This window comes from Rhamphochromis longiceps, linkage group LG5 (genome assembly GCF_057381845.1).
Source record: "Rhamphochromis longiceps isolate RC_006_pf linkage group LG5, R_longiceps_female_GT1.1, whole genome shotgun sequence".
NCBI classification, from domain to species: Eukaryota; Metazoa; Chordata; class Actinopteri; order Cichliformes; family Cichlidae; genus Rhamphochromis; species Rhamphochromis longiceps.
In genome coordinates, this window is record NC_140561.1 from 19193120 (window position 1) to 19215224 (window position 22105).

The window sequence follows — 22105 nt, forward strand, 5'->3', positions numbered from 1 at the left end:
AAACAGTATAATTTACACCTTGGAGTTTAGTAGCATTATAAACACTACTAAAATGTTGGGTTGCTTACAAATGTTTTAGTTTTTCGAAAAAAAAGACTTGTTTTTATCGAACAAAAACGTTAAACATATTAGAATTACACTGTAAATGAAAGTAAATAATCATATAAGCCCGAAAACACTTCTACATAGAGTCAGTGTCACTGTGGCCCTAATGCAGGTTTAGAAGATATAAATTTGGCTAGTCGAAAATCTGAGAATGGCCAAGGAAACGATAAAGATGGATAAGGAAAAGACACTGAGTAAAGGAATCTATGGCTTTTTCTTGTCAACTCTGCCCAGAAGGACAGCATTCTGGAGTCCCCCGCTATACTGCCGACACTGAGACTGATGCATGTAGGTACCATATAATGAAGCTGCCGGTTGAGGACCTTTGAGGCATCTGTTTTTCAGACTAGACTCTGATGTACTTCTCCTCTTGCTCAGCTGTGCTCCGGGACCTCCCACTTCTCTTTCTGTTCTTTGTTAGAGCCAGTTTTGCTGCTCTGTGAGGGGAGACGTGCATGCTGTTGAAGTCTTTAAGTTTTCCTTGGCAGTTTCCCACATGGAATAGCCTTCACTTCTTAGAACAAGAACACTCTAACGAGCTTCAGAGGAAAGTTTTTTATTTTTAAATGGGGCAATTTGAAACTATCATTGAACCCACAAGGCTGATGCTCCAGACACAGAACTAACCAATTCTCTACTAATCAGAAGAGTGCCAACCTAACTGTAAAAAGGTCTTGGTAATGATCAGTCAGCTTTACAATAAGTGACACAGCGTATCAACGGAGGACTAACAGTAGCTGAAAATTAACCTCTGGAGCTATTCTAGTAAATATAATTAGTGATTGCGATGATTAATGATACTACATGCCATTATCTAAAATTTCGAAACAATTAAAAAGTTATTTTATGAGAATACAACGGTACACTACAGGGCCTCCTACACATTACACCTACAGGACCTGCTCAGCCATGGAAAACCATGCTATGAAGCTCCCAGTGCACAGTTTTTGTGCTGATGTTAATACCAGAGGAGGTTTGGAGCTCTGCAGTAACTGAGTTAACAGAGCTTTGATAGCACTGTGTGCCTCAGCACTCAGCAACCCAGATGTAGAACTTTATGTGATCCGGCATTTTGCTGTACCAAACATCCACTTTGCATTAATATCATTTACATTTGATGGTGGAATTTCACAACTCATCGTTGCAACGGCAGAAACCTATTACAGTACCACTCTCTTCAGAGCAACCCACTGTTTCAAAAATATTTGTAAAGGCAGGCTGCATGGCTACACCAATTTGCATTTAATCACTAATTATTATGAAGTTATTATTAAGCTCTCACAGAGTGTCTTTTGTCCTGTCTCCCTCCCCGGCCCCTCTGAGCATGGCTCTGCCAGAGGTTTCTTCCTGTTAAAAGGGAGTTTTTCATGTGATTTTTAGGGTTTTCTCTCTATTATTATATTAACTTTCAATATAAAGCACCTTGAGGAAACTGTTATTATGATTTGGTGCCATATAAATAAAACTGAATTGAACTGGATCCTCTGTGTTTCTGTTTATACACCTGTGACGAGGAGACTGAAATCACATGAATTCAAAGATTAAGAAATGTGGCCCAACACTTTTGTCCATATCGTGTATCATCGTTAAAAACAGGGACATTTGTCAGCGACTACAAACTTTTGTAGTACATGGTCAGACACAAGGTTCCTGTTTTCAAACAAGCTGAGAGCCTTTTTTTCCTGACAGCCGGAGTCTTTTGGCATTCAGCAGAATCATTCAATACGCAACTACCATAAGATCTTATGGCGCAACAAAGTCCTCGTTAAAGGCCTCTACTGAGTCTGCCCTACTTCTTTGTAGGTCATGGGCTTATTTATATATCCATCTCTGATTCAGTTTCTTGGATGCATGATATACCAAATCCCATTTTTTTCCCAGAAAACATTTGGAGACAAAAATAAAAATGACCACTATGAGACTTCTCTATAAGTTAGGGTCTCTCTAAAAAAGATAAGAGAGATCTGTGTAGCACGCTATCAAGATCTCCTGGTTTATAGATTCAAGAGTAGATATGCACAGTCTTTAGCACAGGTATAATTAATATATGTTCACATGACAATGAAATCATAACAGATGGACCCAGACTTAAGCTCTGGAACATAGTACATGTAAACAAACCTATAGTGTGTTTTGCAAATGCTGAAAGAAAAATATCCAAAAAGTAAGTAGCATAAAATAATTAATATACTTCTTTTTGTTTTAGGTTAAAAGACAAAAATAAAAAAATAAATTTAAAAAAACATTTAATGTCTTTTCCTCTTATTTCTCATCTTTCTGTCCCTCCTGTTTGTCCACACAGCTGCTATTCCAAAGGGAAACCCTGCTGAAGGATTTTCAGGAATGTGTGCCAGGAGGACTGGGACAACTAAATAAAGACAAAAATTAATGCTGTACCACTGAGAATACAATTTAAAGGAACACATGTACAGCTAGGATCACATCAGTTTGCTTCAGCTTGCAGTAACTAATGACACTTAGATCCATCCTAAGTGGTTCCTACTTTACTCAACAGGATGTTGGCAAAGAAAAATGTAACAATATAAGAAGCAGTTAGGCCATTAAAGAACTTTGGTACAGTTGGTACATATGGCACACCTTGAACTTACCATGGTTACTATAGCCCAGACGTTAAACTAAGGTGACTGTTGGTTGTTGGTGCCAGTGGGCTGGACTCAATATTATTACACAACCTCTAAGCTATGCAGACGAGCATCTCCAACAACACTTCAAACCTTGACGCAGATGGGCTTCAGCAGCAGAAAACTCCACCCGGTGCCACTCCTGTCAGCTAAGAATGGGAAACTGAGATTACAAAAAGCAAAATCACCAAAATTAGACAATAGCAGATTGGAAAAAGTGTTGCCTGGTCCGATGGGATGGTAGGATCAAAATGTTGCGTAAACAGCATGAAAGCATGGATCCATCCTCCCTTGTGTTAACAGTTCAGCCTGATGATGGTGGTGTAATGGTTGGAGATCTTTTCTTGGCGCACTTTGGTTCCCTTAGCCCCAACTGAGCATCATTTTAATGCCACAGTCTGAGTCCTGTTACTATGTCCATCCCTTTATGACCACAGTGTACCCACCTTCTGATGGTTGCTTCAGCAGGATAACGCACCATGTCACAAAGTTCAAATCATCTCAGGCTGTTTTTTTGAACATGACTGCATTCAAATGCCCTCCACACTCACCAGATTGGGTATGGTAGAACAGAAGATTCAAATCATGGATGTTCTGAGTGATGCTATCACGTCAACATTGACCAAAATCTTTGTTTTCTTTGTTGAATCTACACCATGAAGAGTTAAGGCAGTCCAAGCGAATACAAGCAAGATGTACCTAATAATGTGGCTGGTGTAAAGCTTATTTTATCATCTTTGGCCAGTAAAACAAATACCTTCATATTAGTGATGTTTACAGGTGTAAACTTGAAAGATGTCTTTCAGGAATCTTTTATTTCTTGCTGTCACTTAGACTCAACAGTAGTGTTGCCAAACCTTTACGTCAAAAGAAAATAAACCCATTAACAACATTGAGCTGCCAAGAAGTCCTTTTCGCAAATTCTTCACTTGGAATAAATGCACAGCTGTGTAGAATCCCATGAATAGTAAAGATGTTTTTTAAAAAGGAAGGGAAACAAAAGGATGCTATTAAATTATTAGTGCTTTATTGGTGATGCTTTGATGACTGCAAAGCTGAATTCTTCATGTATTAAATGAATCCCTGAACTAGGCAAAGATTTTGGCGATGAACTCTTTGAAGCGTTTAGCGTACTGCTCTGGATGAACAGTTGAGATCTCAGCTCCTGCCTACAAAACACAGACACACAGTCGATCAGAAATAAGTAGAAGCAGCCCTTTACACTTTGCAGAGCACTGATCTCTCACCCCGTGTTTGACAGCCTTGGCAGCGTGAGCGGCTTTCTTCTTGGTGTCGTACTGCGTCAGCACGTCAATCAGACCCATAAAATACACCTCCCTACGGGGCGCACCTACAAGGGAGCGATTCACAGTGTTTGGCGAGCGATATTGATCTGCGCATATGATCTTATCTTGTGCAGCACAGTGTGAGAGGAAGTTTCGGTGGGTGAAAAAGCGCAGGGCTCCTATCTCGGCTGTCGGGACTCACCCACAGCGCTCTGAATAGCGTACACATCCACATAAGGGTCGAAATCCCCGGGACCCATGGGTTTGAAGGAGTTCATGTAGCCGGTAATGCCTTCAGGGGAGGTGGAGTGGGGAGCAGGAGCAAGGCCATTTTCATCATCCTCTTCCTCCTCATCGGACAGCTCCATCTCCTCCTCCTCCTCCTCCATCTCGGCTCTTTCGACATCGTGGATACCGAGCAGCAGGCTGTAGTCCATGATCCTCATACGTACAAGAAACTGCAGTGAGAGAAATAATTACACACCAGAGACAAGAAACACAAAAATCCCCCACAAAAAGCAACGCCTCTCTTACCTCAGTGTCTCTGTTGAGCTTGTCCATTATTTTCTCCTTCTCTTCATCACTCACATAAACTTTCTGCATGTTATTCATAAAGTCCACATCCTTATAAGTGGGCAATTCCTTGACCTGAAAATATAGAAAGAATTACAACATTCATTCAACAGCATTTTTCTTTTCATCAAAACATTTATAGCTTCTCCATTTTCATGATTAAAGCCAAATAACATTTTCATAATTTTGTTTTCTGAATCAGTACAGATGGAAATATCAAAGGTTCCCGCAGCTCTGCAGCTAGTCAAACTTCCTCTATTAAACCAGATATTTCTTCATCTTTTTCTTTTTTATCTAGGTCAGCGTCGCTGGAGGCCAAACAGAGGGCTTCTGATGTTTAAAACAGCCTGTTGCTAAGTGATTTTTCTGTGGGAAGATTCAAGAAAGTCTAATCTTAAAATCACATTTGTCACAATGCGCAAACAATAACAGTTACACATAGGAAAATAATTCCACACTCTGCCCTCAGGCGCACATTTCAAAGAGAAAAAAAATACATTTTTGGTTTGCAGTCTTAGATGTAGCCTGTCAAACCGGGGAGAGCAGCCAGAATACTAAACACGTCCACATCTTCAGACAGACTGTGGGGGCAGTAGCACACGTGCAGCCACTTCAGGTATGCTAAGTTTTTCTTTCTCACTTCAGCTTTTATCATTTTACTTGCAGTCGGTGATTGATGTAGCTATCAGTCCAAACGTCAGACAATGTTAGGCAATAATCAGATGGGTTTTTTTCACAGAAATGTTGCCTTTTAGTGGCGTATCATTATCATTATCATTATGCCAAGTACTGAACAATTGTTTGTTAATTTCAGGTTACACAAGTCTCAGTGAGCTAAAATCAGAATCAGAATCAGAATACTTTATTGATCCCTGGGGGAAATTATTTTTTGTTACAGTGCTCCATTTTAAACCAACATTAAGACAAGACAGACAATACGCTAACTAAGAATAGTACAATATATACATATATATACATACATACATACATAAGTCACTTATAAATAAATATTTGGAAAAGAAACATGTGTAGTTGTAGCAGCAAACAGTGTGTTAAGTGGATGCGTTGTACAGGGAGATGGCCACAGGCAGGAATGATTTCCTGTGTCGTTCAGTGGTGCTTTTCGGTAATCTCAGTCTCTCACTGAACGAGCTCCTGTGACTGACCAACATGTCATGGAGTGGGTGGGAGGTGTTATCCAACATTGTCTTTATCTTGGACAGCATCCGCCTCTCCGACACCACCTTGAGGGAGTCCAGCTCCATCCCCACAACATTACTGGCCTTACGGATCAGTTTATTAAGTCTGTTGGCATCTGCGACCCTCAGCCTGCTCCCCCAGCATGCAACAGCATAGAGGATCGCACTGGCCACCACAGACTCATAGAAAATCCTCAGCATTTTCTGGCAGATGTTGAAGGACCTCAGTCGCCTCAAAAAATAGAGACGACTCTGGCCCTTCCTGTAAAGTGCTGTGGTGTTTTTAGCCCAGTCCAGTTTATTGTCAATGTGTACTCCAAGGTATTTATAGTCCTCCACAATGTCAACACTGACCCCCTGGATTGAAACAGGGGTCAAGTGTTTCCTGGTCTTCCTGAAGTCCACGATCAGTTCCTTGGTCTTTGCCACGTTGAGCTGCAGATGATTCTGCTCACACCACGTGACAAAGGAGTCGACCACAGCCCGGTACTCTGTCTCATCATCCCTGCTGATGCATCCAACCACCGCAGAGTCATCAGAAAACTTCTGAAGATGGCAGGTCTCTGTGCAGTGGCTGAAGTCTGTGGTGTAGAGGGTGAAGAGGAAGGGGGAGAGGACAGTCCCCTGTGGTGCCCCTGTGTTGCTAATCACCTTGTCAGACACACACTGTGGGAGACGTACATATTGTGGTCTTCCTGTCAGGTAATCAACAATCCAGGACACCAGAGAAGCATCCACCTGCATCGCTGCTAACTTATCACCCAGGAGGGTCGGCCTGATGGTGTTGAAAGCACTGGAAAAGTCAAAAAACATGACCCTCACAGTGCTCGCCGGCTGGTCCAGATGGGTGTAGACACGATTGAGCAGGTAGATGATGGCGTCCTCTGTTCCGAGACGAGGCTGATAAGCGAACTGAAGGGGATCCAGATGTGGTCTTACTATGGGTCGCAGCTGGTCCAGGATGAGCCTTTCCAGGGTCTTCATGATGTGGGAGGTCAGTGCCACGGGCAAAGTTTAGGCTGAAAGACTCACAGTTTTTCAGGTAAAAGCTTTTTTGGAATCACCTTGTTGGTGCAGAAATGCTATGTTATGCCTGTCTCTGTTATTGTTTTCATAGATTCAACTAAAGAAATGGGAAGAAATTATATGTTTTTGTGACAGACTGCTATTAACAAAGATGTGTATTATGTGTAGACACAACACTGGATCATCCCTTGGGTTAGGTGCATTTTTATGCTTGAATGATTCACAGGTCAATGTTAAGTAGCTTAACAAACAACAACAATATTCCTTTGAAAATGGGCAGGTACAAGGATTGGACTGAAAATGAATGAAAAAGCAGCCAATGTTCATAGAAAAATTTAAAAAGACCTTCAGAAAGCCTGGGCTGCTCAAGACTATTTCAAAGATCACAACAAAATCTGGTCCAGGAAACAAAACGTGACAAAATCGAGGGCTTGAAACTTTTGCACAGTACCATATAAATAGGTTGTTGTATCCTGCTCATTATGGCAGATAATCATGTGAGCTGACTACAAGATAAATAAATAAATGAACCATATCAAAGATGCATACCTAAATAAACCGATGATACATTGTAATCTGCACACCAGCTATGAATTCAATCGCTGTGCAACAGGCAAAGCGCTTATTTTAATGGCTTACAAAGTCAACCTGGCACTATTAATTAATGGACTTGATGAACCCTAAAACTTTACTGTGTTTGGTCTTCAGGCAGTTTGAGCTATTTACTGAACCTCTTTTCTGGACCCCAACAGTTTTTCTTTTTGCCTCACTGAGATATTTCTACCATTTTTATTGGAGTGTCTCTTTTCTGAAAAAGAAAAGAGCAAAATATTGTAGAAAAATATTGTAGAAAATGTTAATGATTAAAAAAAAGCATTTTCAAAAGTTTCTGTGACTCAATATATGTCTTTCATTTAAACATATTAAAAAAGGACACCCGCAGTTTTACAAGGGAAGCACTGGTAAGGAGAAATTAGAAAGAAATTCTGAAAATGAATCCTATGGAAATATAGCTGCGTAATGGCTTCGACTGCTGTGGAGATGCTTTTTTTAAACGCAAAGGCCTCTCCAAGCTTGACGCGTGGAGTTGAAAGACGAGTGTTTATCAGTCAGGGTCAGCTGCTGTTTTTGACGTTTCGTGTTTATCTCTCTCTCTCTCACGAGTCTCCCAGCTTGATGTGAGCACAGAACTAAATCACTTCAAAAACTAAAGACCAGAAAGGCACTTGACTGGTTTTGGAAATAACCACCTCATAGATTATATATTTTTCCTTTGGTCCTTCATTTGAACAGGTACAAAAAAGAAACCAAACACATCAGACATCGCAATAAAGCTATTGCCAAATAAAGGTATAATAATCGAGTGGAGCCGAGCTTTTTTTGACCATTTTCTTACTGGAGATGTTAGTGCAAGGTTATCATAATTAAAATTAACAAGCTCAAATGTATTCAGCCACTCTTTCATTGAGCCTGAGTCAGAAGACGTAAAAATAACCATCTGTAATAGATCACTGCCTCTTAAACACTCCACGGCCACACGTGTGCTTTATTTCCAGTAAAGACAAACGTCACTGGAACTCTTGTGGACAACAGACTGACTTTACCTGAATCTGATCTCACCTTTTCTTTAAAACTGGCTTCACGAGACACCAGCGAGCCCTGATGAAAGAGAAGAAAGTGACCGGTGTTACTGTTGAGCCAAAGATCCATATTTGCTCATTACTTTCAAAGCTAGAATAGTCATTATCACTCATGTGTTCTCAGAGATGATACACGTGTGGCCATAAATCCAACAGTCTACTATTAATAAATGGTTTGGGGTGAAGCATAACTTTAATTCACAAGCATTTAACACTCTGTTTTTTAAACTATTGTCTTTAAATGTTTTGGTAAGTTAAGCATTTCAATAGCTGATAAAAGTAATAAGACACTATCATATGAGATACACTGCCTCTGGAGGATTACCTTGAGGTCATACTTCCTGTGTACGTGAAGTCGGTGGCTGAACATGTTCCTCATTACTAACAGGTAGGTGTCCTCACTCTCCACAGTGACTCTGTACATGGCCAGGAACTGAGGGAGGAGCGTACTGCCGTGGCAGGTGACAATATGCTGGAAGAGACCATCAGTACATGGATTTTCAGTCATGAAGAATAAACATCTGCACGTGAATATAATAAGTTGTGGTTAATGCTCTTCCTGAAGATCCTCCTGTGGCATCTGATCAGCACCGCAGATGTAATTTAGACTTGGAATAATTTACAGGACGAACTCCATTTGAAAACACTGCCTGCATTTCAAACAGATGGCTTCATTGTTATATGACTCTACAGCGTCGTTAAGACATTGCATAAGAGGTAAAGTATGATAACATAAAAGAGTTCCTAGTAAGATAAGGTTTTTCTTGTAACAGATATGATTCAATGCACAGGTAATATAAAGTCATTTCATAGCATCATAGCAAGAAATGTCAAGAAAGGCAGGGAGGATGTACAGTCCCAGCAAGTAAACGTGGATTTACACAATGCTCGACTTCATTTTTTAATCAGCTTTGTATTTTGAGACGTCTGTTATACCTCAAGTATGAAAACAGTTCATTGTGATGAGCAACAATAAGTGTCAAAGCCACTGAGCACAGCGTTGTCTGCATTGCATTTGTGCACTGGAGCATCTACAAGTGAAACTGAGCTAATTCTGATGGACTTGGAGTTGGTAATATACTGAATGACATTTGTGTCAAACCTTTAATTAGGATGAAACAAATGGAGAATTAAAACTAAATTCATTTAATAAAATACTCTGTTAAAATCCATCAGATTCTCCTGTGTCCTATTGTTAGAGTTGTCATATTGGTAAATCTATCACCTTACAAAGCTAGTTAACTGCTGTGAGATTTTCAGTCTGTATTGCGTGTTTAACCTCTTTGTATGAACAGTCTGATGTCATTAACTTATTAATAAATGTGGCAGATTCTGCCAACAACACCCCTTTCACGTGAACATGGAATGAAAGCCCTGGAGGAAACCGGCTTATCTTGAGTGCCAGTGTTACAGTAAGTGAATCGACCCCCGGGTACGCTGAGGGAGCAAGGCATACCTGAATGCACTTAACATATGTCAGAACAATCAGACATCAAGTAAAAATGAAAGAAAACGAAAGTTAGGAAGATATGCTAAATATGGAGGCAAGAAGACTCAAATTAAATATGAAAACAGACTCATGGGGACATTGGAGGACAAAAACACAAGCACAGAAACTGAGGGAGGAAAAGATAAGGAGACAGCGAGGGAACAAAACACACAAGAAATATCAAACTCAAAATAAGTTGGGGTTCTAAGCAAGAGCCCCAAACTCCAAAGAAACTGAACTGGGAACCAGAAGAAAGTTCAAGCTCTCATAAAAAGGCGTGTTTCACATGTCAAGTGATTCTTCTCACACAAATGATCCCTGTGACTGTTGCCTGCTCCAGTTAGAGCCATTATCAGATGATCATGATGTAAAGTGGTCATAAAACCTATAAAGAAATGAAAAAAATATAACAGCGAAATGCAAAGTCATTTATCTTGGGATTTGGCAGAGTGGTGAAGTAAACGTTTTAATTTGAGTTAATATATTTATGTTACCACTAAGTGTGCGCTCAGCGCTGCTGTTGATGTTTAATATGGTGGCTGCACATTAGACCTCTGAAACTTTAAACTGGCAAGTGCAAATCACTTTAGTTTGTCAGCAGACCAACGTGAATCTGATTTAACTGATTGATAGGTGTTCATGGTGTGTGTTCAGTCTTCCTGCAGCTGCGGTTCAAACAGTGTAAAAGAGGCAGCAGATTAGAATCGGGCATAACAACATTTAAACATTTTCTGCATCACCAGAATAATATATACACACTCTAGTGGCACCGTTTTCACAGCTGTACATTTATAGACCCCATTATTAAGAGGTTTTAGTAAAGTAATAGTAGTAGGCTTAACAAGCTGCATATGAAACATATAGCTCCGGCAGAAAATCTATATCACACCTTAAAATGTTGTAAATTAAGCAATCATTAAAAAACATGCTGTTTTCAAACAGTGACCTGTTATCATGATGACTTATCCTGGTAAAAAGAGAGCCGCTTTCATGACACTGAAAACTCTGACTTTAAGGTCAAGACAGCTCACTAACCCCATAATCTTGCTTCACAGAACACCTCTATGAGCTCATATAGCACAACAAAAACAAACCCCTCCAAATTACTAGAATGATAAGAATGACCGGCTGAGTTTATGCACAGCGTGTCTGAGCTGTCGATTATATACCTACACTGGCAGAGTACTGGCTCACATTAGCGTTGTGAACAAGCTAGAAACAATTCTAGTTTGTTTAACAGTAGCACTACACCTGTCCTAATCTACTGTGCTCACACAGCATACACAACTCTTGTGGTCAGCATCACTACAACATTTAGATTTTAAATAGCATCTAAAATTTTCATCTTTCCCTGATGACTATCAGTAACAATCTTATTGCTCTATAAGCATTTATATATGATCTTAAACAGAGCCCCGCACTGTACCTGCTGACCTTATTCTAAGGTCTGTTGGACATAGACTAAGCCTCCGTTTGAATTGAGTTTTTATATGAATTATTTATTCTCAGATCATGAAACATCACAGGGACTGCAGATGAGAGAATAAGAATGAAAAATGCCCTTTAAACATTAATTTAATGAAATACTCAATTAATATCAATATCTTCTTGCATTTTGATATGATAAATCTGTTAACCTACACAGTCAGTATGTTGCTGGCTTTCTTTTCAGGCTTCAGAAAGGCTAAGCGTTATTATTAACCAAAGTCCTTAACACATACAATTTTAATACGATATTACTCTTAAGCGCTTTTTCTCTTACATACCCTGATACTGCTTTGTCTGCAGCAGCTACGTTGCTTTCAGGCATATTACCTGTTTAACTTCTTCATATTTTTCCCATAGTATTCTCTCACCTTCCTGTGTAACATCAGCTGCTCTACTGCTCTAGTGCTAATGCCACCACTTTCATGTGACCACAAAGGGGAAACCCTGGGTTAACTTAGCAAGATGATTACCAGCTACACGTGACCGCTTATCCTGATTGCCAGTGTTAGGGTAAGTGAATCCAGATAGCGCAAAGATATCCTGGGTCTGTAGTATAAATCTCTGATGGTTGATGCGTATTTGATTCTCTCTTGGTGATTTATGAGAAGGAAACATTTTGACAGGTCTGCGAAAAATCGTTATGCCTCAGAAGTAATATCTGTAGGAAGGAAATCATGTTGCACAGAATCTGTGGTCTACATCTGTGAGTCATCAGTGAATTTTTTTTTTTTTTGGTAACCCCTCCTATATCAATTGATACCAGTGGTGCCAACTTCGGGCATTTTTATTGATTTTTTGGCACCAGGGCCAGTGTCTTTTCAGTGGAAATGCATTAAAGTGATCTGAGATTAGGGAGTGATGTTCACTGACTGTCACGGCGAGTGAGAGGAGCCGTGTGGAGGAGGAAAAGGAGGATCCACACGCAGGCAGTCGTGAAGGTGTAAAAGGTGATTTATTGAACACAAAAGGAGAGGCAAACGGCAACACGGAGAGCTAAACTATACTGGGAAACAACTAAAACTACAAAGCACAAACCTGAATGAGCAGAGGAGACTGATGATGGACAGCAGGGAGAACACACAGGTGAGACATGGTAGAAACACAGATGAGGCAGGGTGGAATACACAGACGGACCAGCAACTACAACAACGGAGGACATGACTTAAATACACCCAGAGAAACACAGGGGAATTACACACAGGTGGTGGACACAGCTGGGAATGATCAACAAGACGAGACAGAGGTAAAACTGAACACACTCACATGAGACCCAGACCTTCACAATAAAACAGGAAATGAGAACACCACACCAAGACGCAGACCTGACACTGAGAGACAGACAGAATGACACATGGAACCTGAACTAAACTAAACGTGAGATACAACCGAGAACAAATCCTTAAACATGAAACTCAAATAATAAACATCATAATCATCATCATAAACACAACAAGAGAACAAGAAAACAATCCCTGATGCAAACTAAAACCAAAACATAATAACCTCAAACATGGAATAACAAAAACATGAAACTCCACATACTGGGTCCAACGGACCCAGACCCGTGACACTGACAGGCTCATGCAACAGTATCATGGCTTACTGCAAGCCCTTTTAAATGTCATTGGTAACATCAGTGCTCTTTCAACAACAACAACAACAACAAAAAGCTGTGTGAAGGCCTTTTGTGGCACTACAGAAAAGAAATACAGTACAAGCAAACAAACATCATGCTACTTGTTAATATGTCATGTGACTTAGCTTTCTCTGTTTGGTGTGTTATTTTTTTTTGTATCTGTATAACCAGAAAAAGCTCTGACAGAATCATTCTTCAATGTGAATTATTTAATATGCTTCAATTTAAATGTAAAACTGGAGCCATGAAATTCTAACACTCGTGTCTCAGCTTTGATGCTGTAAAACCTTTACCATGGCAACCATGGTTAATGTAAAAAGGGCACATTTTTTTCTTGTATAAAAACGACACAAGGAAAGAGAAAAGACTGGTAGATGTGTGCATGTACAAAAGGATTGCAACCATGCACACACTAGAAATACTATGTTCTTAGTTCAGTTCAATTCAATTCATTTTATTTAGCTCCAAATCGCAGCAACAGTCACATCAAGGCACTTCATACTAAAAGGTAAAAGAGTAAAAGAGAGAAAACCACAACAATCAGATGACCCCACGTGAGCAAGCATATGGTGACAGTGGGAAGGAAAAACTCCCTTTTAACAGGAAAAAACTTGCAGCAGAACCAGGAGAGGCAGCCATCAGCTGCAACCGGTTAGGGGTGAGGAGAGGGAGACACAACAAAAGACACACTGTGTAAGAGAGCCAGGGATTAATAATAACTAATGATTAAATGCAAAGTGGTGAACAACCACAGACAGTGAAAAGAGGTGAAGAAGAAACACTCAGTGCACTATGGGAAGAGCCCAGCAGCTTAGCCCTAAATGCAGGGTAACTAAGGGAGGATTCTGGGTCACCTGATCCAGCCCTAACTATAACCTTTATCAGAAAGTATAGTTTTGAGCCTTATTGTAAAAGCAGAGAGAGTGCCTCTCTCCAGTATCCAAACTGGGAGCTGGTTCCACAGAAAAGGGGCCTGAAAGCTGGAGTCTCCAATTTTAAAATTGAACCTACTCTCTGACCTTTAAAGGACATATAAACTTGTGTCAGTCCTACCTGGTGATATGCAGAGAGCGCATTATGCATTTCTGCAACCTCCTCACTGGAAATTTCTTTTATAACCAAAGTGCGGTCGTACGACGTCAGCAGCAGGCCCGCATATTTCCCTTCGTCGTGTCTGAGAGGAGGACTCCGAGCCAGAGAAACCTGCCGGTGAGTGAGAGAACAGCATCATGAGATCAGAAGGAGAAGCCTCCTGCCCTGGGAAACCTTTCACATTTTAAAGTGTTGAAACAAATGCAAATATCTTACATATACCAGAAATGTAATGCTGCGCAGCATCGGACCATAAAAAGCTTTGTTTTAACATGCTTCTTACATTGATCTGAATGCAGGTCTGCAGTAAGCTAATGTGACTTTTATCAGCAACAATATGTTTCCCGTAATTGTGTGCTAAGCAAATGTGCACTTCCCAGACTGGAGGATGGCTGTGTGCCACCTGGCGCATGCAAAATACGACACAAAGAAATGCAAATGTAGAAGCGAGCAGATCAATATGCACATAAAAGTTCATGGTTTCGATCAAAGGAAAACACACAGAGCCTTGGATGTTCTCTGCTTGTGCGAGTCTATGTTTTTTTCTAATGGCCTCTACATTTTTGTGAAACGATAGATTTTATCCATATTTATATTTTAGTGCACAATGAAACGCAGACTTGCTGTGAATCATACCTGGAAATCTTGATCCTCAATGCCAAAGCGCTCTCGCAGGTTTCTGAACACTTGAGGACAGTACTCTTTGAATTTAAACTGTCCTGGAAGAGTCTCCCTGAGGAATAATGACAATAACGCATAGATTTAGTGTGCAGCAACATTTTACAAAAGATCTATGCTCGTGACTATTAGCTGACTGAATTATATTAGGGATCCTGCTGCTTAACAGCTTCCAGATCAAAACAAGTTCAGAGAAATCTCACTACAGTAACGGCACTTTAACCTTGGGAAAATATTTTATTGGTCCTCAAACCTCTGTTCATAAGTCTTTACTGAACCCGGATTCCTGAACGGATTAAAGGATTATTGAAAGCCTTTCACTTTTCTAGACTCAGTGCTTATAGAAACCGAACCTAACAACAGACACTGTATAGGACAGCTTTTATAAATGATTATTATACTGTAGCACACTCTGACTGACACTCTTCCACCACTATTTCAGATAAATCCATCAAGCTAACCTTTTTTTGCCTTTTAAATTATGTTGCACAGCAAGTAAAAAAAACACAAGTTAATGCTGCACTTCTAACTTTAGCCCATAACATCATTCTTTCTCTTTCGAGACAATATTGCACTGCGCTCATTACTGTAGCTATAGTGTTGGTGAAGAAAAACACCGTTGCTCTCTAAAGGGGTCTGGATATTCTGATAAGCAGAGACAATAACACCGAGAAATAAATCCTGAGAGGAACAAAAATCTGTGCAGTTTACAGGAAGCAAAACGAGGCTCCTGCAACCATGCAGACAGAGCTGAGTAGAGCCTATGAGCAGAGCACAGTACTTATTGAAGAGGTGGTTGTTGACTTTGATCTTGGTGCTGGCTTTGAAGTCGTCTGGGAGCAGCATGACAGGTACGGGCACCTGGCTCAGGTCATTAATCTGCGCATGATCAGTGGATAAATAGTTAATAATGAACATTTTCATACCCAGGCAGACAGAAGTGCACATTAAACGGCCTTATAGCTACCGAATGATTGACTCCCCACATCAGCACGCTCAACACGGGGTCACTCGCTCGGAAAACCTTCACTTTCTGTTGAACAAAGTGTTTCTTCTTCGTCTTCCTTTTTGGCGCCAGAGTGTTCAGAGGGTTGGAGGTAGCACTGGGAGAAGACATTTTCAGGCAGGTATCCGCGTCTCCGTCTGTGGACAGGCGTTTTGTTGTCTCTGTATGTAAAGTAGGCTAAAGTCCGCCCTGCAGCAGCCTATTAGCGCTTTGATCCAACACCCTGCGAGCCCAGCGCCTTTTGGTCCTTCAGTCCAGCAACGAACAGGTGCAGAGCCTCCCCCAACACGGGCTGAGCCTTCATCATCTTATTTTGTGGCTCATTTTTAAGCTTTGTTAATTTGACATGCTGTCACATTAATGATCATTTTCGTGCAGGCTTGCTTACAGGCAGAACTGCAGTAATTACATCTAAATTACCAGTGCTGTACGATTCTGCAAAGTTTGGTATCCATCCGATACCAAGTAAATAAAGGGCTAGTATTGCCGATACCAATGTCGATACTGAAACTTTTAACTTGTATGTAGGGGAGAGAAGTGTATTTTTTAATGTGGTTTCTTCTGGAGACCTGGAATCTATAGAAACAAAGTATCCATCATATTCTGCTGGCCCACCTCTATTATTACAGCTCTTAGTGGTGATTTGTTAATTATAGTTAATTTTATAATTATATATATATATATATTTGTTTGTTTGTGACCTTTAAAATGTAGCAATTTATGTTTATAATAGCACATGCTGTGAGGGAAATGTGTTTTGTTTCCGTTTACTTAAATAATTTTAAATTGCATCAGTTTTTTGTTTGTTTGTTTTTTTTATTCAAAAATACTCTAAAGAAGAATATATGCATTTTGTATTCACGTGTTGATGTCATTCATCTATCTTACTCAGTGCGGTGTGGTCAGGCTCATCAGAATATTTTATCATAAATAAATACAATAGTGAGAAACTGATGTAGAATTCAGTGGGTCATGCTGAGCCTGTGCCACTTTGTTAGGTACACCTGTACGTGCAAATATGTCATGGCATTACCATGGCATTTGAGCGTGTAGACATGGCCTGTATGACCTGCAGAAGTTCAAACTGAGCAGAATGGGGAAGAAAGATGATTTAAGGGACTTGACCATTTGCATGGTTGCTGGTGCCGGACAGGCTAGTCTGGTTATTTCAGAACCTGCTGATCTACTGATATTTTCCCAAACAAGGTTTACAGAGAATAGTTTTGAATGGCTGTTATCTGGGTGAAAATGCTTTATCTACTTCAGAGGTCAGAGGAGAATGGCCATACTCCCTTTAGGACGTCAGGGCAGATGGCATGGATACCCAACTTTGTGAACACGATAACTCGAGAACGAAGTGATGGTACTTTCAGATTGGTACAATATGTGGGTCTACTAAAAATCTTGGACAAGTTTGAATATTAGTGACCTCAGCTTCAGTGATCTCTGCTGTGACATTCAGGTGATAGTGTCAGAATAAACAACATGAAAGCACGTATCCACGATGCCGTGGATCAGCACTTCAGGCTGCTGGTGGTGTAATGGTGTAAGGGATATTTTCTTGGCACACTTTAGGCCCATTAGGCCCAATGGAGCATTGTTTAAATGCCACAGTCTGATTATTGTCGCTGACCATGCCCATCCATTTATGACCACAAAGCCATCTTCTGATTCCTGCTTACAGCAGCATAGTGCATCATGTCATTGAACATGACAATGAGTTCACAGTTGCTCAAATGGCCTCCTCCACATTCACCAGATTTGAAGCCAATAGAGCACCTTTGGGATGTTGTGGACCAGGAGAGTTTCATCATGTGCAGCTGACAATTCTGCAAAAACTGTGTGATGCTGTCACATCAATATAGACCAAAATATCTGAGAAATGTTCAACATAGAAATTACAGAATTAAGGCAGTCCTGAACTCAAAAGGGGACCCAACCCAGTACCAAAGAAGTGTACCTAATAAAGTGGCCAGTTTGTGTGGATGATATTATTTGAACTGCATAAGAGGTTAAATGTTGGTTTGTGATGAACAATTTTTAAGTAAATTAATTATCCTGATAGTAGTTATACTCATGATGCACATGCAGAAGTGCCCTGTTCACAGTCATATACACTGTCTCATTCATGCATAAGCATTGTGAGGCCAGTGCAACCCTATGCTTCCTGCTTGGTTGTTAACCACTAAGACTTGTAACACAGTACTTTCTGGTGCAAATTACAGTGGGAGCTGTAATTTTTACACTTCACAAAACCACCAGGTGGACCGTATTGGACCATTCCACGGGCCAGTTCGGGCCTCCAGACCACATGTTTGACACCCTTGTTGCAGCAAATCATAATATTCTTTCTATTGTGGTTGCAGGAACCACTAGACTAAAGAGCTGAGACTTCCTGTTTAAAGGGCCAGATAAATTAAAAAACTAAAACATGTTTTATTTTAAAAAATCTTTAATATAATAACCAATAAAAATCTTACATTTATTTTTGTAATACTGTGTTTCGCCGTATATCAGTCTTGAAAATTAAAAATGCCCCCAAGTCCTTAATCACTAATGGCGCTATCAGTGTTAACATAAATAGAATATCATATCCGAAGTAACATAAATAGGATTACATGTTGAGATATTTTACAGCATTGATAGTTGTACAATTACAGTGGTTTCAAAGTTTAAAAAAAATATGGAAAATATATATAAATACACTTTTTCTAGTGATCAGTCAGTCTATAAAATTCTAAACTTGCATTAATAACACGATGTGCCACTGGTGGATGCCGAAAATGTGCCTCTCTATGCTTACATAGATATTCTTTTCAAGAAAAAAATCATAACTGATTTATGGTTAATCAATCCAATAATCAATAGCTGTCATTTACAATACTTAGAATCAGTTTCATGTTAGAACAAATGGGGTTTCCCTTCAAAAGCAAACAGCATTTTTAAATGGCCGCGTGTTATGAGGGTTAACATGAAAGGACATCAAACCAATAAAGTTTTAATGTGTTCAGCAGAGGGCGCATGGACACTAAAGTTTCACCTGATTGTTAAACAGCCTTGTAATAGCGATGTCCTTCTCTCTGCTGGCGCACAGTCACATAAGAGGCACTGTGTTCGGTCCCTTTACTGGTCTGGTGTGCCTTCATCGTAATCTCACACAGGGACTGAAGCTTCAGCCTCCTCGTTGCATTTAACAGCTCAGACCACCCTTCTGTTTAGTGTTTGTAGACAGGGGCATGCCGTTCTTGTCAACGCACCAACACTTTCCTCGCCGCCGCCCACCTCGAGATGACCAACACTGCCGAAAACACAACAGACATAGTAAAGAGTTAAATGCAAAGATGTCTGGTCTCTATAGAATCAATGTGAGATCAGCCCTTTTTCCTATAAATCATCTAATTTGGAGACTCACCTGCTTCTTTCTGAAGAAACCACGCTTGTCACAGTTGGGCATGTAGATATCATGGTTTGACGTAAATAAATGGGCATTAAGACCTTCGATGATTGTCGTTAGCAGCTGACGGCATGGAGCCTGAGAGAAGGAACAGAGTTAACCAGATATATGTAATGCCTACTTTAATTCACTGTCAGGAATGTGCTCTTTTTGTTTTGTTTTGTTTTTTAAACATAGATATACAGTACAGGATGAGCGTTTTTACCTCATCTGGATTCTCAGTAGGTGTACTTTCTAGTGTATGAAAGCAAATAAAAACAAACAAGAACATCAGTTTTTAAAATTTTAGCGTTTATGCCATTAAATTGAGGAAGATTTCACACATTTTGAGATCTTTTGCTTGGTAACACATGTTGATTTCTCTAGTCATACTCCAATTTCCATTATAACATGATAATAACCTGAAAAGCAGTGAGTTAAAAGCATTTAACTTTCGAGATAAATGTGATATTTAAGATTGTATCTCAGCCAACAACAGCAAAATAATAATAATAAGTATTCAATTACTCCTAAATCCATAATGTTTCTCTCTCACTGATTAAATCATAGCTTCTCCCAAAAAAGTAAGCTGAAACTTACCAGCAACATGGACCGGTTTAGTCGGGCTGGTGCTACTGGCATTACTGCAGACTCCTCTGCCTTCCAGCAGGGCACGCAGGGGCTTTGGCTCATCGTCTGGAGGTGCACAACGCAGACCGTGGGCGCAGCTCAGAGTGTAGACGCCACACGGCTCTCCAAGAGCCAAAGTTGTGGCATTTACCTCTACAGACGGCTGCCTCTGTGAGTGCTTTCCTCTGCAGGTAGGACATCCTCTGGACGGTGTGGTCAGTGGGCTTGAACAAGCCAGCTGCAGGAGGACCAGCACCAGGATGTTTAAACACAGCAACATCTTACACTAAAAGTTGTCTGCTAATAAATGGTTCCAGTGCAGCCTCGTAGCAGTAATAAACGGTTCCAAGATTCCCTTTTCTAACTCTGTTCCCAGTTTTGGATAATTTGCTCCAGCTGAGAGCAGCAAGTGATAATGCAGCTGACAGACGCCACTGACAGCAGCTTTTAAAGAGGAAAGGTATGGGAGGGATACGTGATGGAGAATGTTAGCTTTCCTCTCATTTCCACACAGCTGAGCACACCCCATTTGACTTGTCTCTGACACATACACGTGCTCACGCACGCTCATGCCATTTGTTGCCTGTCATGCCACTGGATAGCTATGTTTCCTACATTGACATAAATCACAAGTGATGCTGCGTTTGCTACACCATTGCTCTGCCTTTTCCCCACTTAGAGGATCATTTATCATCGTCATATTTTTACGGAGGTGCTGCTTTATTATGGCCAGTCAATCATGGTAGGGCTAAAAGATGAAAAAGACACTTTATTTTCTGCAGCATAAATTTAGTTTCATTACACCACGGTTTTCAATGGCATTCAAATCTCTAGCAGAATTTAATATTAAAATGATTTGAATATAAAAAAATAATAAAAAAATAAGTAAAAATAGTTAAAACTAGGAATAAATCTGGCTTTATAGCCTCAAAAAACACTCCAAATAATAGAAGTTTTTCTCTGTTAACAACAGTAAAAGCATTTTGGCACTCCAACACCTCCAACCTTTTTATTGATATTGTCACTACTTTTTTTTTTAAGCGCTATCTGCTAAATCGACAGTGTGTTCTCAGAGTGTGTTTACCGATTCTCAGGGCTGAAGCTGACACTGATTGACACCGGAAGGTTGAAGGAGTGCCGCTGAAGGCAAGATGATTAAGACATCAATAGCCACAAGCTAAAAGTCCCGCCCTGTAAATTCCGCATTTGTGAATCACAAACACATGAAATTAAAGGACAGGATCAAAGTATTTTGCCATAAAATTGATACGTTTAATATCTCATGGTTGCTAGGACTTGTAGGTTTCTGCTTTCATTTTCCCCACCAGAAGCAAACTTACTCTTAAGTTCAGTGTTTATGTCAATTTTTTTCCATGCCGGTTTATACAATTGTAAACCAGCTCGCAAACTGACGTTCAACTTCATAAGAAGCTGTGAGGGGGATGCAGTGTTTTGCTTGAAATTTCAAAATCAAGAAAATAATCCAAAAAAGAGATAAATAAGGTACTTTCAGCTGCTCCCTTATTTCCCAAAGGGTTGCCAAAGCGGATGGATCCACATGTTTGATTTGGCACGGATTTTATGCCAGAGGAACTTCCTAATACAACCCTCCTATTTATCCAGCCTTGGGACTACTAGGAGCTTTTGAACCCCTGAGGTTCGAATGGATTGGGAATCTTGGTGAATGTGTTGACTATTACACCACAGAGCCACTAATCCACTAGATTAAAATATTAAAATATCTGTTACAAAGTGAAAATGAAATATGTATAACTAAATTCATAAACACGTGGAATAAAAATAAATTCAATTTAACACTTACATCACCACGGACTGCCATTTGGCTTTTTCTACCTTTAAAACCCGGAGAGCAGCCAAATGGCTTTTAGCTAAGCTTTAGCTTCAGCCAAGTGGAAGCTAAATTGGCTAGTCATTCATATGTATATTAGGTTGTTAGCTGGGAATTCTGGAGGGAGGGGAGTGGGGGTGTGTGGATGAGGGGGTGGGGGAGCTGCTAAAAGCTGTGAACTTCCTTTTGTGTTTCATCTTGATGCATTCTCAATCATCCAGGGAAATAAATCTCCAAAAGTCACCAACTTGGAGTGTTTCAGTTTGCCATCTTAGGGAGAAATCAACACACATGGGTGTAGGTCCTTTGTTGCTGAGATTTATTGATAAAAAC

The 22105-nt window shown here is 40.2% G+C and overlaps 2 protein-coding genes across 2 annotated transcripts; both read right to left on the reverse strand.

Moving 5' to 3' along the window:
* Window positions 1-3521: 3521 nt before the first annotated feature.
* Window positions 3522-16253, reverse strand: LOC146669787 (phosphatidylinositol 5-phosphate 4-kinase type-2 gamma-like). The gene is made up of 10 exons (XM_085406359.1): window positions 15822-16253; window positions 15636-15733; window positions 14813-14909; window positions 14138-14287; window positions 8797-8943; window positions 8452-8490; window positions 4568-4681; window positions 4236-4491; window positions 3995-4098; window positions 3522-3916 (listed from the first exon to the last, which is right to left on the reverse strand). The coding sequence occupies exons 1-10, from the start codon at window positions 15969-15971 to the stop codon at window positions 3836-3838; spliced, it is 1236 nt and encodes a 411-aa protein (XP_085262485.1). The 5' UTR covers window positions 15972-16253; the 3' UTR covers window positions 3522-3835.
* A 2088-nt stretch (window positions 16254-18341) lies between these two features.
* Window positions 18342-21736, reverse strand: LOC146669788 (insulin-like growth factor-binding protein 6). Its single transcript, XM_085406363.1, has 4 exons — window positions 19894-21736; window positions 19520-19548; window positions 19273-19392; window positions 18342-19158 (listed from the first exon to the last, which is right to left on the reverse strand). The coding sequence occupies exons 1-4, from the start codon at window positions 20201-20203 to the stop codon at window positions 19051-19053; spliced, it is 567 nt and encodes a 188-aa protein (XP_085262489.1). The 5' UTR covers window positions 20204-21736; the 3' UTR covers window positions 18342-19050.
* Between the last annotated feature and the right edge of the window lie 369 nt (window positions 21737-22105).

Coding starts and splice junctions, on each gene's coding strand:
- LOC146669787 (XM_085406359.1), bottom strand. CDS start 15,971: ATGTCTTCTCCCAGTGCTACCTCCAACCCTCTGAACACTCTGGCGCCA. Junction 15,734..15,821: donor TGTGGGGAGTCAATCATTCG/GTAGCTATAAGG, acceptor GATCATGCGCAG/ATTAATGACCTGAGCCAGGT. Junction 4,682..8,451: donor AAGCCAGTTTTAAAGAAAAG/GTGAGATCAGAT, acceptor CTATATTTTCAG/GTCAAGGAATTGCCCACTTA.
- LOC146669788 (XM_085406363.1), bottom strand. CDS start 20,203: ATGTTGCTGTGTTTAAACATCCTGGTGCTGGTCCTCCTGCAGCTGGCT. Junction 19,549..19,893: donor TAAACCGGTCCATGTTGCTG/GTAAGTTTCAGC, acceptor TTCATACACTAG/AAAGTACACCTACTGAGAAT. Junction 19,159..19,272: donor GTTTCTTCAGAAAGAAGCAG/GTGAGTCTCCAA, acceptor TGTTTTCGGCAG/TGTTGGTCATCTCGAGGTGG.